This window comes from Myotis yumanensis, unplaced genomic scaffold (genome assembly GCF_028538775.1).
Source record: "Myotis yumanensis isolate MYYU_CA2020_CCGP unplaced genomic scaffold, mMyoYum1.0.hap1 SCAF_5, whole genome shotgun sequence".
NCBI classification, from domain to species: Eukaryota; Metazoa; Chordata; class Mammalia; order Chiroptera; family Vespertilionidae; genus Myotis; species Myotis yumanensis.
In genome coordinates, this window is record NW_027223756.1 from 55,081,155 (window position 1) to 55,106,040 (window position 24,886).

The window sequence follows — 24,886 nt, forward strand, 5'->3', positions numbered from 1 at the left end:
AAGGCAAAAAAAAAAAAAAATCAACCTCAAAATCGACCCCTACTTTTTCCAGCTGTGAAAGAATTAAACCATTATGTTAAAGGAGGGCTTTCTCAATACAAGAAAAGATGTAATTTTCATCAGATTTTTCAGACTAAAATAGATCTGATTTCCTAAAAGATTGACAATACTAACTTGCAATTATTACAATTGTACATAAAATAAAATTTTGTAACTTCAAGAAAACATTTTTTACATTGTTCTTTTCAGACATTTTCTTTCCTCAAAAAAAAAATTATCAGAAAAAAATAATACAGAGGAAAGAGTGTTATTTACATTAATTCAGCTTGAGAAAGAAAATTCCCTGTGCAATATGGAAGAGATTGCCAAATAAAATTGTAGCCGTGTATCAAAAACCCCTCTGAAAACCAGCTTTGGGAAAATTAAAGGGACATAAATATGCATAAATAATTCAATACATTTTCAAGCTAGTCAGGCTATATTATCTATTCAAGAATAGGGATAAGAACTGTTTGTTTTAAATTAAGCTTTACACACAATGTTTTCTTCAATTTTGCAAGTTTATTTAAACAAATAGTAATGGTTGTTAAATGTATACTATGGGAAAATTTTAATATAATTCTATTATAGTCATTATTCATGGAGATATAGCTCACTTCATATAGCTCATATGAGATGCATCCTGAAAATATGTGCATAAGCCGATATTTGAAAATGGAATCATACTGTACACATTGTGGCAGTCTTTAACACCAACAGGAGTGAAATGTTTTTATAAACAATTACCAGTATTCCATATGTGTAAATTATAATTTTCAAGTATCTGATACTTTTATTTCACTAAAATTAATGTTGTAATTCCAAACTCACTATTTGATTTCCATCAATATTTAAATGGAAACAATAAGTATTAGTGGACTTCCACTTTCACGAACTTGAATGAATGGAGCATTCGAGCTACTGTTGCTTTGTAGGAAAGGAGATGTTACCTATATGTGGCTGAGTGTTAGAGCTCCCCACTTCTTCCCAGCCCTTCTAATTACACTATTGTTTGCTATTCAACTGTGTAACCTTCAGTTCTTGTTGTAAGCACTCTTTATAAACACTCCTTCCTCAGCCCAAAATACAAATCTTTCACAAAATCTTATAATATAAAAATAGATAAAATTTAAGGCACTAAATCACAAAAATGGTATTTTTATGTTTCAATAGTGGATATGAAATACATGGATAGAGACTAATAAAAGCAACTCTCTTTTTGATTTTGAACTGGGCCCTCTCCTCATTTATCACATACAGAAGATAAGTTATAGCTAAAACAGTCTTTTACCCACCCAACAAAAGTATGTGGCAGGTTACTTAGAAATAGCTTAAATAGTAATATACAAATAAAATTCAATTTTAATAAAGAATCCTGTTTAGCTGGCAAATAATCTATAACAGCATTTTGTTAATATCATTTCCATGAATTCTCATAATGAAAACATCATAAAGCCTAAATTTAAAAATAAATGTGTGGCTTTCTCTGGCCAGGCAAGATTTTTAGTGGGACAGAGAAAAAGGATGAGGGTCAGAGAAAGGAGGCAGTCGGCAAAGAACAGTGGTGTGAGCAGGTAATAGGCTGCAGGAACTCTTGCTCAGGGACAATGATGGCACAAGACAGAAATACAGCCTCCGTAGAAATATACAAACAGGCTCCCACTTATCACCATTAGTAACTGTTCCATCAAGACAGAAATATGCACCCTATCCACAATCCATCCTACTACCAACTGCATCTTGAGGAGCATACAAAAAAATCCTCTACAGCACAAGAAAGTCTTAATAAGCTATGTGTTTAAGTAGAAGTCCGAACTGAAGGACTCAGTTAAGAAAAAGAAAAAAAAAGGGCAATTATTCTAAAACCCTAGAAAGGTTATTTATTGAAATGTGATTTATATTGTGAAGCACATTTACATTTTAACAAATTAACAAAAAATGAAATTTTACTTTTCTGTACATGAAATTCAAATAATAAAGAGTCTAGGCTATAATTACCCAAGAATAGTGTCCAGTGTTTACTACTGACCTACTTCATGGCTCATTACACACGTCAAACTAATAAAGTCCTCAATTTTGTTCATCGGTTTATTTGGTTCATTAGATTCCACATATGAGTGAGATCATGTGATACTTATCTTTCTCAGAATAGCTTATTTAGCTCAGCATATTAAAAAATCAAATACATTTAATATTAATATTTTATAACTGGGGGGAAATGCCATTATGTGTTTTATTATTTAATTCATTTAACACTTATTGAATGGCAGGCTCTGTGCTAGGCATTGGAGAAATAATTATGTACAAGAACTCTATCATTATAAAAAAAGCTTAGTGAGGGAGATAAGAACCAATAAAAATAGGTAGAAAGATACGTAAAATGCAGGATGTCTTAGTGCTTGAAAAGAAACAGAGCGGACTAACGGGAAAAAGGCAGTCAGCAGTTGTCTCTATGAGGAGGTGATCTAAAGGCGGAGCCAGTCAGCTGCTTATAAAGCAGGAAGATGAACAGTGAAGGCAGAGAAAGCAAAGCTCTAACATGGGAAATATTTGTTCTGCTTCCAATAAGTGAAGAAAAGTTTAAGCACTGGGGTTATATAATTCAACATTAAACTTAAAAAGAATCCGTTGAACAAGGAATGGGTGAGAGAAGAGAAAGAGGTAGCAGGGAGGTTGGTTAGGAGAGCTGCAATAGTGAAGGGCTACTTGTCCTTTTATAAGAGTACTGATGAGAAGTTTCCATGATTTTCTTTGTAAGTTTTATACAATACTAACACAATTAGAAGAAGATGCTATCTGAGAATAATGTCTTTTTGAACGCATATGGAAAAATATATATAAGCTATTATTTTTAATTGGCATCGAGTCTTTCTGTATATTATATTTTTCAATTTTAAACTGGAGAATACTAACATACATTTAAAAGATAAATATACTAAAGTTCTAATTATTAAAAGATTTTTAAAAAGTAATGTGAAAATTAAATATATTCAAATATATTTTAAATGTAAGACAATTATATTTCAGATAATTACTGAGAAATTACCTTAGATAAATCTCTGTAGTTACTTGGCAAGGTAAGATCCAATTCTTCTGATTCATAATTAGTGATGACCCAGGGAAACACTGGATACTGATTTAAGTCATTGTAACTCCGTCCTGGAAGAGAAAAAACAGTCACTCAATCTAAAATCCTAATATATAAAAACCAAGGGTCTGTCACATCCACAGCGACCAGGAGGCTCGACTAACTGGGAGTCAGTCCTGCAGTCAGCGCTGGGTTGCCATGGTGACCCAGCACTGACTGCTATGGCTGCAGGCACAGTGACCCAGCTCTAACTGCTGAGGGGGCTACGAATTAGGCCCAGAGAGAGGCCTAAAGACAGAAGCAGGGTCTGATCCATAGCCTCTGTGGCAGCTGTTGATCAGCACTTGCCTCTCTCTTTAGCTCTGGGCCTGGTCAGCAGCCATGCCACCATTTCTCTCCAGGTCTCCACCAGGGCTGCTGTTCAGCCCTGCCTTTCTGATCAGGCCCCATTGATAGGCCCAGAGACGCTGACTGGCATAGAAACTGACCAATCAGAACCAAATCTAGGTCAACTGTGAGGAGCCAATGGCTGCCTAGGAGGCGGAGCTTTTGACGCTGACTGGCATAGAAACTGACCAGTCAGAACCAAATCTGGGTCAAATGTGAGGAGCTAATGGCTGCCTAGGAGGTGGAGTTTTTGACGCTGACTGGCATAGAAACCGACCAATCAGAACCAAACTGGTCAGCAGAGGAGGGCAGTTGGGGGCGAGATCAGGCTGGCAGCGGATGGCAGTTAGGGGTGATCAGGCTGGCAGAGGAAAGCAGTTGGGGCGAGATCAGGCTGGCAGGGGAGGGCCGTTGGGGGGGACCAGGCTTGCAGGGGAGGGCAGTTGGGGGCGATCGGGCAGGCAGGGGAGTAGTTAGGTGTTAATCAGGCTGGCAGGGGAACGGTTAGGGCGTAATCAGGCTGGCAGACAGAAGCGGTTAGGGGCAATCAGACAGGCAGGCAGGTGAGCGGTTAGGAGCCAGCAGTCCCAGATTGTGAGAGGGATCCCAGATTGGAGAGGGTGCAGGCTGGGCTGAAGGACACCCCCTCGCCCCAGTGCACGAATTTTGTGCACCGGGCTCTAGTAATAAAATAAAATGATGAGAAGGTTCAAGAGTATAATTTTATAAAAATAACTTTTTTGAGTGCCAGATATTGCTCTCAGTGCTATCCATACATTATTTCATTTAATCCCCACAATAACCTTATGAAATTAGTATCATCCCCATTTTACATGTGAAAAAACTGAGGCACAAAACGTTAATCTACCCAAAACAATGTAGTAACTAGTAATGGTCAAACTACATTCAAACTCTGGCCCCCATGATTATGTTCTCATAAACTACCTTTGACTATTTTTTGTTACTTGAAAGCCTGCACCAAATAAAATATTCTTTATTAAAACTTTAAAAAAATAATTTGCAATTCTTAGAGCTTTTCAAAACTAGGTTCATTTCTCTGCCATTATTTAACCAACGGACCAACTAATCAACCAAGTTTAAGTGATCTGAGCCCTGTGGGCAGTCATTAGTCATCTGTAAAATGAAGAAGTTGCACCAAATTACTCTGAAATTTCTGTGACAGCTTTCAAAACCAATGATCCTCTGAACATAATGAACACCATCATCAATGTTACTTCCCCTCACTCCCGAATGCTGCCATACTCTCCTATACCTCCTCCAAACTAATGACAAGCAATGACACAGTTAGCTGATATCAAACAGTTTGTACCTTGTAAATTCTTATTTAATATTATGTTTTAATTACCACTGTCATCTCTCTAATGCAGGCCCTCATTTCTTTTTACTTATAATTGCTTCCTAAATTTGATTCTGCCTAGCCTCTCTCCACTCCAATGTATCCTTCATTCTGCCTCCAAGTTACCTTTTCACACAGTTCTATTATCATTCATTTGTTCAAAAACTTTCACAAGTTTCCCAATGAATTGACTGCTAAATTGACAGAAAGTCAATTCCACACAACCTTTCTAGTTTTCTTTCTCATTATACCTTTAGGAATATGTACTTTTTATGCACACACACACACATACATACATACATACACACAAATATACACACACAGACACATATATATGCACATATACAGTAGTCCCCTTTATCCATGGTTTCTTTTCTTCATTTTCAGTTACTCTCCGTGAACTGTGATCCAAATATATTAAATGGAAAATTCTAGAAATAAACAATTCATAAGTTTTAAATTGCACACCATTCTGAGTGGTGTGATAAAATCTCCCAGCATCCTGCATTGTCCACCTGAACATGAACCATCCCTTTGTCCAGCACATCCATTTGGTAGACACCACCACCCTTAGTCACTCAGCAGCCATCTTGGTTATCAGACTGACTGTGGAGCATCTCAGAGCTTGCATTCAGGTAACACTTATTTTATGTAATAATGGCTCTAAAGCACAAGCGCAGTAATGTTGACAGTCAGAAGCTGTAAAGTATAAGTATATAGAGCAAAATATATAGTGTAAATGGGGTTGGTACTATTCGTGGTTTCAGGGATCTATTGCGGGGGGGGTGTCTTTGAACGTTTGCCACATGAATGGGGAGGACTACTTTACATATAATAAATATCTTGTGTGTGTGTGTGTGTGTGTGCATATCACTATACCATTAATTGTTCTTTAGCTTTACTTCATAATTTTCCACTTATCTTTTTTTGGGTTATGCCTTCAGTTTTACATAAAATAACTTCTCTCCCAACTACCTCCTCATTTAATTAAAGTAATAGCTATCCTTACTCAAACATGAAATCTTTCCTGATATTTTTCCCTTACTCCTACCAATTGGAAGTTTATATTTTTATTGATTTTAGAGAGAGAGGAAGGGAGGGAGGGAGGGAGGGAGGGAGGGAGAGAGGAAGGGAGGGAGGGAGGGAGGGAGAGAGAGAGAGAGAGGAACACCTATGTGAGAGAAACATCGATTGGTTGCCTACCATCGTGCTCAGGGATCCAACCCACAACCTAGGTATGTGCACCTGACCAGGAATTGAACCTGAAACCTTTTGGTGATGCTCCAACTAACACCTAGCCAGGGTTATTTTGTAATTTTTATTGATTCTATACCCCTTTGCTCTAGAATCACGTAAATGCTCCCATTTTTACTTAAAATAACTTCTGTGAAATTAAGCAACATGCCTTATGCTCTTATCTCCTTTGTGCCTCAAATATATAAACTGTCAGATTCTTGACCTAAATCTCAAATGTCTCATAATTACATTCCTTGTTTTCTTTATGCAAATCATCACAAATAAAAAGTAATGACACATTTCTATTCTTTAGTCTTTAAAAGTGAACAGTTTCAATAGGTAATCTTTAGTAATATTATATGATTATAGATCTTGTACAGGACCATTTAATCTTTATATTTTCATATATTGGTCATAATATTGCTTTACTTAATATTTAACCACAGTTTTCTTTTTTCTACTTTGTGTTTCATTGACTTAACACATAATACATTTATAATTAAGTTGTTAAAAGATTCTTAGGATTTGTTATGGTTATTCATTCCTTCTATTCCATAGTGAGTCCATTCTTACTATATTGAATAGTTAGTTGTAAACTGTCATTTTATATTTTTGGAAAAGACTGTGTATACCCATTTTTTATTTTTCTCAAGTAGCCAACTGTTCGTATACAAAGCTTTAAACTCAATTATCAAAACTACTCTTGATAAGGTATATTTACTTAGTAATAATAAAAATAAAAATAAGCTACATATATCAGTAATCAAAATAATCTAATCATGTCACAGTAAACAGTTTAATCTTTGAAATAAGTCAACATGTGAGCTTAGGTTACCTGCTATTGTGTTGAGAAACATCAAGTACTCGAAGTTTGAAATCTCTCTGTGCTGCCATCGCTGAGTCATATTAGAAGCTTTAAAAAGTTGACGTGGACTAGCTAATGAGATACGCCTGTAAAAAAAAAAAAAGGAAATTGATGTAGAATCAATTTGAACTTAAGATTATACCACAATAATAAATCATGAATATCTTTACTTATTCAAAATGATACCAGTATATTCTGAAAAGTTCTATTTATGTTATACTAATGAGTACTAGAGATGTTTCCATCTACAATTAATGGTTAAACAAATGATGTGGACTAGCCACAGGTCTATTATACATGTTCTATTCATTAAGGTAAGCTTTTATTACAATGCCATTATAATATCTAGGCTCCATAGGTTGATTAATAATAGGATAATTAATAATTCACTGCTTTATTGATATAAAAGGAATTATAGTACCTTAAAAATACATATAAATTTGTATTAATATTTTTATCAATCTTAATAGTCATTACATAAAGATAACACATTTGTCCTCATACAGCTAAATATTATGTTTGCATACCCTTTGTAACAGGGAAAAGAGGATAGTAAACTCTTTAGTGGTCTATTCAAGGGTAGGATAGAGGTTAAAAAAAATTATTTTTTTTATACATCTTAATAGAAGATGAAGTTTTCTGTTTTCTTGATGCAATGTAAATAACGATGGATACAACCAACCAATAATGAGAAGCACTGGGAAATCAGTAGCAGGATTAATTATTCTATTCAGGGCATAGAATTTCAGGTAAGTTATATTTTATAACTCAGGACAAGGTAGCTATTTTTTAAATAGCTTTATTTACAAAGGTGTAATTTACATACCATAAAATTTACCTATTATTAAGTATACTATTCAATGATTTTTTAAAATTACATTTCTAGAATTGTGCAATTGTCACCACAGTGCACTTGAGAACATTTTCATCACCACAAAAACTTGCCTTGGGCCTATTTATAGTTAATCACCATTCCTATCCCCAGGTCTAGGCAACTATCAATTTGCTTTTTGTCTCTATAAACTTGCCTTTTCTGGACATGTCAGATGAACAGAATTAGAATCATGTAGTCTTTTGCATCAGGCTTCTTTCACTAACCACAAATGTTTTTGAGGTTCATCAATGTGCTGGCATGTATTAGTTGTTCGTCTATTTTGATTGCTAAACAGTATTCCATTGTATGAATATAAAATATACCATTGTAAGTGCTGAAAATCTATTTAAGTGATGGATTTATTGAGTTAAGTCTTTTAGCTTTAACTATAGGAAAACATTACTAAAATTCCCAAGTATGATAACACATTATTAGGTGATAAATAAAACCTTTTTACAATAGAAAAAAATAAATCTTTTATTATTAAGATAAGGAAATCTATACAATTCTGAGCTGCTTCCTTCTGAACCCTTAAATTCCCCAACCTACATAATAAAAGTGTAATATGCAAATCCTGACCATGCTATGACACCCACTGGCACCAGGCCAGCCAAGGCAGGTGTGATGGGATTGGTTGGGGGACTAGCCATCGCCCCATGATCGCCCCATGGAGGGAGGCTCAGGCCACTGGCTGGAGGGGCGATCAATTGGGGGCTCCACGATCGCCCCAAAGAGGGAGGCCCAGGCCACCCACCAGTAGGCTACAGTGGGTGGGTGGCGCCTCCCTCTGCAAGGGAAGCCCAGGTCCCGGGTGCCGGTGAGAAGCCCGGCTCCTGGGTGCTGGAGGGAAGCCGGTGCCCGCAGCTGGGGGAAGGAAGGCCTACTCTTGCATGAATTTCGTGCATCGGGCATCTAGTTACATTATAAAATTAACTGATTTGCATTGTAAAGCAACTATTGCTTATAACCCAGAGGGGCCTCTTTATGTGCCCTATTTACTTAAAAGCAGTGATCATTAGTAGTTTTAAAGCATGTCCACAAATTCTTTGATACTTCCTCTTTAAAAGGTGAAGTTTGATTCCTCTTCCCTAGAGCCTAGGCTATATTTTTTGTTGTTGTTGTTAATCCTCACCTGAGGATATTTTGTCCACTGAGTTTAAAGAGTGAAAGGGAAGGAAGAGGGAGGGGATGAGAAAAGAGGAAGGAGAAGAGAAAGAGAAAGAGAGACACACATTGATTGGTTGCCTCCCATATGTGCCTCTACTATGAAACCTGCAACCCAGGCATGTGCCCATGACTGGGAGTCAAACCCAAGACCCATTGGTACATGGCCTGCACTCTAACCACTGAGTCACACTGGCCAGGGCACATGAGCTGCATTTAATGACTCACTTGCAACAAATAGAATGTAGCAAAAATGAGGGCACAGTACTATCAAGGGTAGGCCATAGAGAAGAAACTGGGGCATCTGCCTTGCATTTTCTCGGATAACTTGCTATGAGTAAAGTTAAGTTCCCAGTCATGCAGACAGTCAAGCAGCCTGTGGAGAGGTGGACTTGGTGGGGAACACTGCCAAGAGGGGCTTCACCTTGGACAAGCATCCAGCCTCAGGATGACTAACATCCTGACTGTTGTTTATTCATTCTATTTCAAGTGCATTTGTAACAAGATATTACTGTAAAAAAATGAAATAAACACTAATAAAAAACAACTCAAATCAATACAAAATTAGGTATGCTAAAAGTAAACTAAATTTCTACAGCTAATATGTTTAAAGCAATCAACAGAAAAATCCCACTGGTTCTCTTCACACTTTTCAATTTGTTAACAAAATTGTATTGATGATGAATCAGTACCTACTATCAGAGAAGATAATAGTGATAGTCTCTCATTCTTGATATTGGTAATTAGTATTTTCTTTCTCTTTGTTTATAAGTTTTATATTTTTGTTTAATCTTTACAGAAAAACTTTTCATTACATCAATTTTTCTTTATTATTTTTACTTTTCATTGATGTCCTGCCTTCATGCTTTTTTTTTTTTTCAGCTCACTTTGGTTTACATTTGCTCCTCTTTTTCTAGTTTCTTCAGAAAGAAGTTCAGTTGGCTCAAAATAAAACAATAGACTAATAATCATCATTCACTATGAAACATAAAACACAAGCTTATGCATTTCAAAACAAGGACACATATTAATATACATTATTTTCCACATTTTTCTCATATAAAAGAGTACCTGGTTTGAGGCAATCCAAAACATGTTCCAACACCAACACGAGGTAAGTAGTTAACCACTTTCTTGACTGTTGCAGGGTCTGGGAAGTTGAACATTACAGCAACTATGGAAAATAATTTTCAATAATTAGAACACAGAATGATTTTCTTTCTAGTATATAGACTTTTTGATCTGATAAAATATTTACTCTTAATCCAGATATTTATTAAATACAATTCTTGGCATATTACTTTTATCATAGTGCATTCAAGTTTTAATATTAATATATCAGAGGTAATATTTATTTCGCTTATAAACTCATACCTTAGACAGCTTCTTCCTAAATGCTGTCAGATTGTAACAACTGTTGTTGCATTACTGTGACATGAAGCTGAGATTACCTAGCTACAAGTTTAATTTACAAAACTGAATTTTGGCAAGTTAACTACATATCTATGAATTTCTATAAAAAACTGTTTAAAATTTTAACTATATATGGTAACAATCTAACACCAAAAAGACTACAGATTTTATTTCCAAGGATGAACAATTTTAAAAATATTCTTTTTATAATGTTTATATGTTTACATTTTGTATGTTCATATAATCCAGAATAATGTGCGACCTGAAGGAAAATTTTTCCTCTATGGTTAATAATCAAATTTAAATGCTTTCTGACCATTTCTATTTTAGTAAGTACATATTTTGAGAGTATCAAAACATGTACATCAATATATGTAAACATACTCAGTATATAAATGTTAATTTATTAGACATTGGTAAATTTGTATTTTTAAAATATGAAAATAACAGTCATAAAATCATGAGGAAGAATTTAGAAAATATTATTTTGGTCAGTCTTAAAATTTCAATTATATTAATTTCAGTATCAGAAGCAGGTATTAGCTGTGAGTGATCAAGCCTAAAAAATACTTATGGCCAAAAACTTTTTTCAATTTGGTGTAGCTTTCAAACACTGGAATTACCAACATGTTTCAGGTAAAAGAGTACATGATCATTCACTAAACACCTAAAACATTTAGAACTGTCAAATATATACCCAACATGCTTTGTTAATAATGCTTCCTTGTGTATCCATTATTATGCTCAATACTGGAGAAAAATACAAAACAAAAGGAAAACTATCAGGGACTATGGCAGATGACCAAGATCAAGCAGGAAAGGCAATAGAAAAACACACATACAAAGCAAGGATGCATAAGAAATTTCAAAGAAGAAAAATGAATGAGCATGAACGAGCAATAAATACTACAAGGCTGAAAGCCCTTTGGGGCAGCAAGAATGCAGACTGAACTAAAATGTGAAACATTCACTTGATTATTTGCCTGGAAGAATAATGTTTACACTAGGAAAAAGATGTATGTGCAGGGGAAGAGACCAAACAGGAAAGGGAAAGATATCTTTACCTAAAGAAACCTGTATTCCCTAAAGACACATGATTTCATATAGGAAAAAAAAAAAAGTGTGCGTGGACTATATTATTATGTGTAGATTTTGAAACTGACAACTTGTAGATTATAGAAAGTGAAAACAAGAAAACTTCAACCTACTTATGTACAGAGAGTATGTGCAATAAGGCACTAAAGTTTTACATATTCTCTCTTAAATGCCTCCACTCACACTGAACAATACCTTTGTCAAGTTGACCTTGTCTCTCTTGTCTTAATGAATTTCACCAAGTTCCATTCTAAACCCACAAATTAAATTTTAGTTCTTTCAAGAATGATGAAATACAAAGCAACCAGAGCAGTTCAGTACCATATTCTGATGGTCACTTTATAAATGGCAATAGATTAGACCAAAGTTTAAATAAATGTATGAATCATTTGATTACCCTTTTCCCCTCTCCAAATGAAGCCACCTTCCAGAAGGAGCTCCACTAGCAGAGCAATATTGAGGACATCAAATTCCAGAAGTGATTAAATGCTTAGTAATTTCCCATATTTATAAAGCTTTGAACTAATTTGTTACATGGCCAGAAAAATAAAACTACTACAAAAAAATTCTTAGAATGACCAAGGGGGTAAAAGCCATGAAGATGCAAGTGGGTCAAAAAAGAGTTCAGCAGGGCAGGGGCTGGACTACAAAACACTATCAAAATGGAAACAACATGATATACTATTAAAAAACGAAATGCAAAGAGATGGAGGTTAGTTTTGTAACAATAGACTTCTGCAACATATTACCTCTGTTTGCCATAAAGATCTCCAGGGCTGTATTTTGCAAAAGATAACGACGAGAAAAGATTGATCGTATCTCTGTAAACAGCCATTTTCCATGAAGCCCTTCTGTATATGCCAGGATCTAGTGAGGAAAAAATAATCCCAAGTAAGTAAAAAACAGTATAATTTCTAAGAATTGAATGAACAGTTATTAAAATAATTTGGAAGGAGACTAAAAATATAGATTGCAACTTATGGAAAGGAAGCAGAGTAAAATTATAAAACAGCTACTTATAAATAAAGTTGGGGGCTTCCTAAAGCAGTGATATCATTTATTTCTTTTCAGGAAATGTATACTGCATTATTTAGTGACTGATTTTTGAGTCATATCATGGAAAATTTTAGGTAAAACTTTAAAAAGAAGGAACACCTGAAAAGATCACATATACAATTCAGTTACATATAATGTGATTTTAATGGACCCAGAATTACTTTTTACATATTTTTAAAAATATACTGAAGTGCATAACTTTTTTAAAAATCACACTTTTAAGGTCACTGTTAAGGCAACAGTCACTCATTCAGAAAGCACAAAGAGTGACTGTATAAGAGGTTAAGTATCATTTTGTCAGCCAGGCTAAACACAAACCTGCAAATGAACTCGGCATAATCTCTCTATGGAGTAGATGGTTGTCAGAGTAACTTGTTACAATTCTTGTCATCCCATGTGACAGATGCAGTAGCTTAGAATGCTTTGCCAACTAAAAGTAATCCTGTCTTTAGTCCTAAGCCACTTTGTCGCTTTGTTATTCACGTTTTCTTTTTTTTTTTTTTTTAAGTTCATTTCAAAAGCTTAACTATGAAGGTGTTGAAGAAAAACCAGACGTGGAATTTCTCTACAACAGTACTTCATATAATATTAATAAAGAAAATGAGATGTGTTTGCTATCCAAACCTGGTGAAAACCCATAAAAGCAAATTAAACATTTAAGCTCTATCTCTCAAAAGTAAAAACTATAAAAAAGTACAAATAAAACAAAATTCGATTATGACACTGCATTGTAGGGACAAAGATGGAATAAGCAAAGAGAAGAAAAGTAATGAATAGTAAGAATTTTTCCTACAATCTAAGTTCTACCAGAGCAAAGACTTTGAATACACTCTATTGCCATTTCCTATAACATTATCTGACACAAGATAGATGTTTGTGAATAATTAAATCAATGAATTAATGGTAGCCTAACTTCCGTATATGGCCCATATTCCTTTTGTTTGAGCCGTATGATATTTAACAAAATTTCAAGTAGTTGAAAGTCCATGAGAAAATGGATATAGAAATTCAGATTTTTTTGTTTCTCAGGAAATAGTGAAGTTATCTGTCAGATCTAAAATTATATGCCACATGGTGAAAACTGGCACGCACTCTCCATTTTTGCAGTTTCCACTCTTTCATTCATTTACTATCATCTCTCTAGTTTCCACTGGCATTTGAGTTTGTCACTCTAGACTTATCAAATTGGAGAGAATCCAATATATGTTCTGTAACACATACTCCCATCTATCCAACAATTACTAGTAAGGAAACTAAACCCAGACAAGTTCAATACTTAAAACAAAGTCTCTTGGGAAGTTAGTGGAAGAGTCTGGAATACTTCCAGGTTTTCAAATCCCAAAGTTCAGAATTTACATAAATAGCACATTGTCACATTTCTAAAAAAGGGTTTTAAATGTCTGTTAAACTAGAACTCAACTCATCAGAAATTATAATAAACTACATTTGTTTTTCCTGCACTTGGGTTACAGGTGAAAGAGGAAAATCAAAAGAAAACAGGGGAGTCTTTCAGCTGTGTGATATGTTAAGAATATCACACACTGGTCTGCAAAGTCCATCTTTTATACCTATAGAGCTATATAATAAGACCTGTTGCTCATGATGGTGATGTCAATCATTGCAAGAGCATGGTCATCCAACTAAAGATTTAAATATATTTCAGGATACTCCAATTTTTAACTAAAATAAGTATAATAAAACATTATTATATCAGTTTTCAATGTATTAAAATCATTTTCCAATTAATCAAAAAATAAATTTATATCCCATTCCATTAAGCAGTATAGTTTTTTTAAAAAATCTTCTTAAAATACAGCAAGTGGCATGCTCCTAAAATTTTTTTTTTATTACCAAATGTCAAACCTATTCAAAATTACAGAAAATGATATGAGCCCCAGGTACCCACTACTCAACCTTATAAAATCCTAACATTTTGCCACATTATTGCATACATTTAAGAAACTAATAAAGCATTTCAGATAGTATTGAAATTCCCATGTCTAACCCTTCCTGATCCCATTTTCCTATTTTGTCAGAGCCAATCACTACCCTTGGTTTGAGGCTTATTGTTCCCATGTAAGTTTTTATACTATTAGTACATGTATATTTGTAAATAACATCCAGCATTTTTTGTACTGTTTTCAAATCTGACAAATGGTGTCATACTGAATATATGACAGTGTGCTTCCAAAGTTAAATATAAGCAGGTCTGTTAATTTTTTAAAACTCTGAGGAAGAGAAATAGGAGGAGAGAAAGAAAATTATTTAAACTTGCCAAAGGTATCAAAAACCGAAAATTTACATACACACAAAAACTAACCTGTCTTCAAAAAAATTAAAATCTATACTTATGGTAAAGATAGCTAGGGTTTTAAATAGAAACAAAGACTCTCTTAACTAACAGAATTACTAGCTGAAATGGATACAATAACATTTCTTTAAAGAATTCATTAGGAAAAGGTGCCAGTACTGAAAAGCAGCTGAGGCCTAGCTAAGGAAGAGGTTTATTTCTTATCAGAATAGTATATTCCTGGTCTGAGGCTTCACTTCAAAGTCTCTAGGGTTCAATTAAAACTGGATTAGGTAGAAGCAGACCCTTCTTTGGGACTTTCTGTTCACTGAAACTCCACATCCACTGACAGCACCCTAGACAGAGGTCTAGCCCTCCAATGAATCAGTTGCTATGGAAACCGTATCATTACCATTGCTCTGCAGTTATGACCCCAAGTCCAGAATAGCTTGAAAGCTTAAGCTCACAGCACTGTCTTTAAATGTTTACCACTTTGTTTTAATATTGGGAGTACTATTATTAGCAGAAAATTCAATTTTCACTTCTTAATAATTTGTTTCAACAAGATGGTTTATTAGTTAAATGTTGAGATGAGGGAATTAGAGAGGAAAGAACAGTATTTAATTTTAAATACAGACACACATATATACTATTTTTTTACATTGAAAAAAGCTACCATATCTTCTTTAAAATTTATATCTGAAAAAATATGTTATTCACCCCCACTAATACACACATTTCCTCCTTCTACCCTTCAAATAGGATCCTATGAATACATATGAAAACTTCTTCACCCTGTTGCATTTACTGACTTGAAAGTAAAGCATTTTCTTTTTTTACTTTTCCATTAACCATTCAGTTTGCAAAGCTTATGAATGTATCCAAATAAAAACCTTCATCTATTTTCTCTTCCTTATGAAAGAAGAAAAATAGAAACATGCCTTTATTGCCCAACTGCATGAATATGAGGCATTTTTAAAAGTAGAGTTAAATTAGTCTCTGAAAATAAAGCAGTATTTGTTTCACAAAAGGAAAGAAAAAGGTTTTGTTAAAAACAAAAACAAAAACTACCACCAATAAATTTTAAATGTGTTAAAGTTCTTTTTGTAAGGCAATTATATTAAAAAGTGAAAACATATTTTACCTTAAAAATATTTTGGGAGTGTTATATTTTTATAATATTATCCTTAATGGTTAAAGCTACATTACATATCCTAGTCCCAAATATTAGCCAATATTTTTGGAGAGGTTTTACTTTCTTATAATTCCATATTGACTTTTGAACAATCTGATAACAGAAAATCAGATAATATACACCAACAAAATTTAAGTACTTAATTTTCACAACAAAACCATTTCCAGAATAAGGATATATCTAACATCAAGAAAAATGTTTTAAACTTAGTATACAAAATACAAACTAATTATGCCATCAATTAAGTAATAACACCACTACTAGGAAAGTCTAGAAAACATTCATATTCCATCATATTCCATTTTATAGAATACAATTATAAATTAGTCACAAGAATTATACGTTAATAAAATAGTATTTAAAATAAAAACCCATGTTGAAAACATTCAATATCAACTCACCACTAAATATATGTGTAAATGTTTTATTTATAATAATTTTACCAAAGTAATTTTATGCAAGTACTTGAAAGTTACACTACTCTATTATTAACATAGCTTTTAGATTTTTATTGCATACAATTTACTCTGAAACTTGGTGTCAAAGCAAAGCACTTATTTTTTAGAAACATTGAATTCTACTTGGTTTAGAATTTACTTCATCACCAACCATTTGACTTTTAGTTTTAAGTTTTCAGATATAAGAATAAAACTTAAAGGTCCTTTTTAAATGTAAAAATGACATTTAGTTTACTGTGATGTATGACATACAGTTTACTGTGATGTAAACTATAACATGGCAATTTTGTTTTTAAGTATATTATCAGCATACTTTGAAAAAAACACAGAATGATGCTAACAAAAATATGGAAGTTATAAATACAACAGAAAATTAACTTTTAAATTATGAGTAATTTTTTTCATCTCTATAGTAAATTTCCTCCTCCTGCTTACTAGTACTATGATGCAGTACAGTATTCTCCTTAGTATTTTCATGGGTGACAAATTCAATTAAACATATTCATTACTCTAATGTTCTACTTGGCAGTTTAGTCAGTATGAAAAATAAAAAATATATAAATAAAATGCTATGTGACCTCTGTATTGATTGGGCTAAAATTGTTTTAGCCTGGGTGTGGATGATGGGGCAGCTGGGAGGGACAAGTGGGGAGCATACAAACACATACACTCTTATGTTTTCTCTTCCAATTACTGAGGGAGATGATAAAACCACAGCAAATGATGTATCAGCTCATTTTATCTTATCGCTTTGGGGCTAGGTGACAATGAAGTTCATATTTCACTGGCTCCCATTGAAGATTGTGAAAATTACTTGCCCTCATGACCTGAAATTTCACTACAAGACAGAAATTTCTCTTCTGCAAAGTAATGCAATTTTTCAGATGTCAACCTTTAGCCCAGCTTTAAAAATTAATTTCATTTATATTAACCAATGATATTGATATTTTCACAGAATGTTCTTTGATACATGAAGCACTGACTGGCAAATTGATGTTGCTTTAGATGGGCAAGACTATTTTATTTTAAGCTGCTATGGCAGACAGATTTATGGCAAACTGAAATTCCCATTTCATAATTTAATATTTGTGCTGGAGTGATGCACCTTTAAGCCTTTGGCCTGTAAATAATTCACAATCTTTAGTTAGTTCTGTTTTATTTTCAATATTCTTCAGCTAAAAAATAATTTACATTATAAATGATGTAGCATAAAAGCAATCATTTATTGAACATTTAATATGTATCATAATGAGTCAAAAGCCAAATATGGTCATGAAGAAGCAGAACAAAGAAGGTATTTATCAATCATCCTACTAATTTTTAATTTAGTTTATTTGTAAGAAACTATATCTGCAGTCTGATTACTTTTTTTAAAAGAAGAATCAAAAATTAACCACAAAAGAATATTCAAGAACAATATTAAGGACCATGACTGCATATTACTTTATTTTTCATAGCAGTACATGAAGTAAAAAGCTAGGTATTAAATTTTCAGAAAAAGAGTAGATTGAACTTAGATAACTACCTAAATTAAAATAGAAATATATGGGTTTGGAGGTACCTTTTAAGATATAAACATAATAAAACAAAGTAACCAAGTCAACTTTATCATAAACAAAGTATGAACATCCATCTGATTTTAGCATAAGTGATAAAGGAATTACCTTTTATCTGCAGAAAAAAAATCTCAATGTTTTGAATAAAAGTGTTACTAAAAGATATAGTCTGGTGCCTTAGCAAGTTTTTATTACCTTTATCCAGAAAAGAGTTTTGTCTAATTAAAAAAAAATGTCTTGATAAGATAATTACACCAATACTCTTTCATTTTATTAATATGGTAAGTTATGCATAAATTTATGTATTAATCTATATTCTTAAAATAAGAGAAAGGCTAAAACATTTCCTTACATTAGCTAATTTCCCCCCAAAATGGTTTAACACTTATGCCTAACTTTGTATTTATATCTATATTTAAATTTTCCTTACAGGTATGATATGGGGAAAACAGTAATATAAATGATAATTTATTTTTTAAAATATATTTTTATTGATTTCAGAGAGAAAGGAAGAGAGAGAGATAGAAACATCAATGATGAGAGAGAATCATTGATTGGCTGCCTCCTGCACACCCCCTACTGGGGATTGAGCCTGCAACCCAGGCATGTGCCCTGACTGGGAACTGAACTGTAACCTCCTGGTTCATAAGTCAACACTCAAACACTGGACTACATTGGCTGGGCAATAATTTTTCTATTTTGCTTGGAAAGATTCCTAATCACTTCTCAAAAACGTATATCAGTAACATGCTATTGTCACTGAAATCAAGTTATGAAGTATTTTTGCCTATTATTTCACAAACTGACTCTCTGAAGTTGAGCTTTCTACTCCTTAACAAAGAGTTGGATTTAAGTCAGCACTAATAAAAACTGTCTAATTTTAAATATATTAGATTGTTCTATAATATATACTGTTAAAACAATCAATGAGCACTATCTTTCTTCTCAATGCAAATTCTTACCTTATGAATTCAATCTCAGCCTCAGATTGTTATCAAAAATCCTGCCTAGATATATGAAGCAAAGCTTCAAGTTAGAGTAGTATCAGCCTGTAGCTAAACTACTTACTTCTTTGTAGCAGATATAATATGATTGGAAGTTTCTCTGGTGAGTAAGCTATTTAAACTAAGTAAAGAATGTATCTTCAAGAAATGTGCTTTTGTTCTCAAACATAGCAGAGTACAGAAGTAAAAAACAAAATACAAGTTTGTATAGTGAACAGCCTTGGAAGAGACAGATAATGTCTCCCTTAGAGCCAAGGGCAGGTTTGTTTATTGCCCAGTATAATAAAGATAATGACACCTTTTGGAGCAAAGGCCAGACTTTACTGCCCAGTGTACACATTTAGGGTTCTTGAAGATTGACATTGCTCAACTGGGATGTAAACTCACTGGGGTACACAGTATCTACCTGGGTCTCTTATCTCAGTCTGCTCAGACTGCATACAAAATAGCACAGGCTGCGTGGCTTTAACTACAGAAATATATTTCTCACAGTCTTGGAAACTGAGAAGTCCAAGGCCAAGGTGCTAGCAGATCTGGTTCCTGGAGAGAACCCTCTTCCTGGCTCATAGATCTCCGCCTTCTCACAGTATCCTCTAGTGGAACAAGGGGGAGATCTTTCTTCCCCTTTTTACAAAAACAGTCTGATTGGATTCGGGTGCCAAGCTCATGACCTCATAAAACCTTAATTATCTTCTAAAGACCCTATCTCCATATATAGTCACAATGGGGGTTAGAGTTTCAACATATGAAGGGGGGAGGGACATAATTCTGTCCATAGCACCCCTCTTAGTCACCTCATAATTGTGCTATAAGAAAGATCTTTGTTCTGGCCCGGGAGTCTCATATCTTCACTGGTGAACTTTTGGCAAAACAAACTGTTAGCTTGCAGTAACTATTCATCTGTGGTCAGGGACACTCGATGCTGCAACTCTTCAATAGAGCAAGTAGTTTTCATTGGCCTGCGGCATTTTCCATGTGTGCATTCCCTAGTTCAAACCAAAACACGGGTATTCATAATACTATCAATAGGTTGATGAGGCAGAGAAAGGACACATCAACGTTGTATAAACAGGATTTAAGTTCTTCCAGTCTGCTTGCATTCTATCCTAAGTATATTAACTTAGTTCATCTCACTTCCCTTTCTTCTCATTGTGTGCTTTAAACTGATTTAATAAGTCATGTGATTTGAGAATCTTAATTTATAATATATTTGCTGGCTACTATCATTATAGCAAGGTAATTTCTCTCAGAACAGGTTCACAGCCAACCTTTACCTAACCTTAAATTACAAAAATGACTATAGGACAAAGGCAAAAAAATTTGAAGCTCCATAATTCATTTATAGTCAGCCTCACTTTAATACCGAAAACTTAAGCAAGAGTCTAAAAAAGGAGCCGAAACCGGTTTGGCTCAGTGGATAGAGCGTCGGCTTGAGGACTGAAAGGTCCCAGGTTCGATTCCGGTCAAGGGCATGTACCTGGGTTGCGGGCACATCCCCAGTAGGAGATGTGCAGGAGGCAGCTGATCGATGTTCCTCTCTCATCGATGTTTCTAACTCTCTATCTCTCTCCCTTCCTCTCTGTAGAAAATCAATAAAATATATTTTAAAAAAAAAAAGAGTCTAAAAAAGGAAACTTGATGGGCAATGCCATCACTAAATAAAAATAGAGAACTTCTAAATAAGCCATAAACTAATAAAATCTAGCAATGATGTATAAAAATAGTATTTACCAAGAAATGTATATACTGCTAATGAAAACATGAAATCTAAAACCCCTTTGGAAAGTAATCTTATATTATTTATCAAAAATTAAAATAGCCACATTTTTCATACTGACAAAACAAAAATGGAAAATAAGACTGTAAAATCCAATGCATGTTATTAGGAAAATGGTTGAAAAAGTGTGATATGTCTTCTTCATTCACTAAAAAGAATGAAAAAAGCTACTTCAGCTGCCTTGGGTGATATCCACCATCAATATATAGTAGAGTGAGAAAAGCAACACACCAAGAAACGTGTACTGCAGGATTTCATTTTTTCTAAATCAATGAAAAAAGCCCAAACAACAGATAAGTGTCTATGAAAATGGAGAAAAATATGAACAGATACACACTAGATTGTTAACATATCAGTTAAGTATGAGAGAAGAGGATCTGGGTAGCAGATGGGAATTGAAACCTGCAACCCAGGTACATGACCTTGACCAGAAATCGAACCTTCGGTACACAGGCTGACACTCAACCACTGAGAAACAGCGTCCAGGGCTATAGTTTCCATTTTTGTATTGAGGTTCCCTATAGGTTTCCTTATGGTGTTCATGTTTTGCATTAAATTTTGAGTATATTTATAATAGTATTTTTCCATATTAATCTTTTATTTTCTTCTTTTACTTATTTTTACCATTAACTAAACTCTAGATTTTATTTAGATTTTACAAATCTCTCCATTAATGTCCTCTTTCTATTCTAGGATCCAATAAGAAATACCAGAAGGAATTTACTTTTCAAGTCTCCTCAGTCTTCTCTGTGTGTGACAGTTTCTCAGTCTTGCCTCGCTTTTCATAACTAATAATCTTGAAGAACACTGGCTGGGAAAGTCTATAGACTGTTCCTAACCTGGGTTTGTCTATTTTTCTCAGGATTAGAATGGGGTTATAGATTTTCATTAGGAAAACAACAGAGTGAAGTGCCTCTATACTCATTTCGTATGAAGTAGTTATATGATATCCACCAACTATCACTAGTAATGGTAACATTCATCACATGGTTAAAGTAACATCTGCAAATTTACTATTGCCCTAGCCAGTTTGGTTCACTGGATAGAGTGTCAGCCTGTAGACCAAAGGGTCCGGGGTACAATTCCAGTCAAGGGCACTTATCTTGTAATCTATATATATAAAAGCCTAAGTGATCAAATGGCCGGTTGCTATGACATGCATTGACAACCAGGGGGCAGATGCTCAATGCAGGAGCTTCCCCCTGGTGGTCAGTGTGCTCCCACAACCAACCTCCTGCGCCCCCTCCCCCCGCCGGCCAACCTCCTGCAGCCCCGAACAGCCCCAATCACTGGCCAGGCCGAGGGACCCCACCTGTGCACGAATTCGTGCACCGGGCCTCTAGTAATAAATAAAGTTACTATTATTTGCTTCCCTTACTCTATTATTTGGAAGGTGTCACTACTCTAGCGACAACTTTCCCCCAGAGCAGGGGTTCTCAACCTGTGGGTCACGACCCCTTTGGGGTTGAACAACCCTTTCACAGGGGTCGCCTAAGACCATCGGAAAACACATATATAATTACATATTGTTTTTGTGGTTAATCACTATGCTTTAATTATGTTCAATTTCTAACAATGAAATTGGGGGTCACCACAACATGAGGAACTGTATTAAAGGGTCGCGACATCAGGAAGGTTGAGAACCACTGCCCTAGAAATTAAGGTCCATCCTCTGGAATGGAGAGATTATAAATATAAAATACAATATATATTAAAAATAGATTTTTAAATTCCATAATCTCTATCACTTCTGTGACTCTTGCTATTGAGTGATTTTTCTCCTAGAATCACATTTACCTGCTTCCTGGCATTTCAAGTAACTTTTTGTATATTGAATAATAATATTCCTATCCATAAGGACTCACAATTATTTTCCTTAGGTTTTTTTTGTCTTCCATCAGAGAAAAGTCAAGTTTGTTCTAGCAGACAGCTAATTTACTTGTGGATCAGGTTATTCCTTTTCAGGGCTGTTTCAAGCTTTGTTAAGACAAGTATAGAGTAGTATTTATTACCCCAGGACAGAGCAGAGCAGTTACGTATAAGCACTTCATATACTTAGTCATAAAATGGGGTAACTGGAGCAGGATAGTAGTAGCAGAGATTGATTTTACCTTACAGTTGGATCACTAGCAATCCATACTACCTTCCTTCCCAACACCACTTTACCCCAAAGCAAACGATTACAATCCATACTTTTCCTCACAGCAATTAAACCACAGGCATCTTCCACTGTTTATTTCAACACAATTTTACCTCAATAAACATGAAGGGAGGACTGGGCATGGTGCGGTATGCTCAGGCTAATTGTGAATTCAAAAGTTTCTAAGGAATTACCAAGATCAACACACATAAACACTGATTTCACTGTGCTCTACTCAATGGAAAAATAAACCAACCCCAAAGCACAATTCAGGTATTTTGTACATTTATCAGTAATATGGACTTTGCTTCTTAAACTTAGTATTACATTTACTAAGGGCTTCTACAGTTGTAGGTATACATTTCACTCATGAAGAAATACAGTAAGCAGCATTATAAGCAAAAAGAAAAAAATGTTGAGTTTTATATTTAGGCTAAGGGCAGATAATCCCTTCAACCTACAAACGTGATATATTTCAAAACCCAGTCCACACACTAGCAATTAGTCCCATTGAAACAATGTTATAAATATTGGTTAGATTCCTAGGTTCGCTCACAAAGTGCTATTCTGCCCCCAAAATAACCGAATCATATAAAAACTCTGAATTCTAATCATCCAAGGCCAAACGACCTCTTAGCTTCTTCCCATCTCAACCCCAGAACCTCAGAGAAACAATCATTTTTATAGAAGTTACTAATTCAAAGTGTCTAAGTAGAGAGTAGTCTGTATATATATTGAAATTTGTTCAGAAAGTTCAAGATCTCTTTAATGTTGTCCAATTATACAGGTTCAATTCTATTAAGGGCAAACTTCTTTTTAAGTAGATTTAAAAATCTGTATTACTGAAAATGGATGTATACCCAATTTTTTCTCTTAATGTTTTTATGTAATGTATCAGCTAAAGTGAGCCTCGGAAGGCATTTTTCATGTTCTACATACTGGAAAACTGCACAAAATATTATTTTATGCTGTTCCTTAGGCAGCAGGTGACATACTCTGACTTTTTATTTTTTTCCTTCTAAGAGAACACATTTTGGTTTCATATATTTTCAGTTATGTTCTTTTTTCATAGTCCAAAAGATTCATTACTTTGATGACCATTTATCAGAGTTTCAAGTTCAATCTATAATACCCATTGAGATAGCAAATAATTCAGCCTCAGTGACTGTGTGTGTGAAAATGGGCTGTGTCCTAGATAAATGGCCTACCTGCCTCTGACATAGATTAGGTCATCATTCAAACTAACCACATAGCTCCACAACCAATTCTAGGAAACACAGGTTCACTTTAGCTGATGTTTCTGTTTTCCTGTAGATTCTTCCTTTTAGATAGTTACAATGTCATCAAAACATTATGGCATAGGTTTGAACAACCAAGATTCAGAAATATAATGATAAAGATATTTCCTATGTTTTGCAAACCATCAACTGTTCAATATATACCTATATCTGACTTCTCTTTTACACTAGGACATCCTCTAAATCTCTGGTATTTCAATCTGAATAGAAGTATATAAACCATAGTATTCTAAAGTGGCAGACAACAAAAGCCATTACAAGCATACATCTCTTTTCATATTCAAATAAGCTTTATTTTATCCTCTCAAATTTCTGACCTCTTTTCTCTTGCCGCTTATCTTGCTATTAGAAGAAAGAAGCAAACCATTTAGAGAGAGAGAGACTGGCTACCTAGAAAGCTACTCATAGAGTAAAATTACCTTGGTAAATGCAACAGAGTCCAGAGTTTCACTAATATTACATATTCGGAAATAGAAACAAATCAAGATTCAAATAAATGAGAGCATGACTGAACAGGTGAACCATATCAATAACTATCTGTTAGGTGAGAAATACAATTCCTATTTTTGTAAAATACTTTTATTTGGGGTTTCA

At 34.3% G+C, this 24,886-nt stretch overlaps 1 protein-coding gene across 4 annotated transcripts in view; it reads right to left on the bottom strand.

The window, feature by feature from the left end:
- LRBA (LPS responsive beige-like anchor protein) overlaps positions 1–24,886 on the bottom strand; it is a 554,804-nt gene that overhangs the window by 150,010 nt on the left and 379,908 nt on the right. For all 4 annotated transcript variants that reach the window (XM_070415300.1, XM_070415301.1, XM_070415299.1 and 1 more), the window contains 4 exons: positions 12,268–12,385; positions 10,082–10,184; positions 6,943–7,058; positions 3,086–3,198 (listed from right to left, as the gene is read on the bottom strand). In XM_070415300.1, coding sequence (XP_070271401.1) covers positions 3,086–3,198; positions 6,943–7,058; positions 10,082–10,184; positions 12,268–12,385 — 450 coding nt within the window. The remainder of the gene's footprint in view (positions 1–3,085; positions 3,199–6,942; positions 7,059–10,081; positions 10,185–12,267; positions 12,386–24,886) is intronic.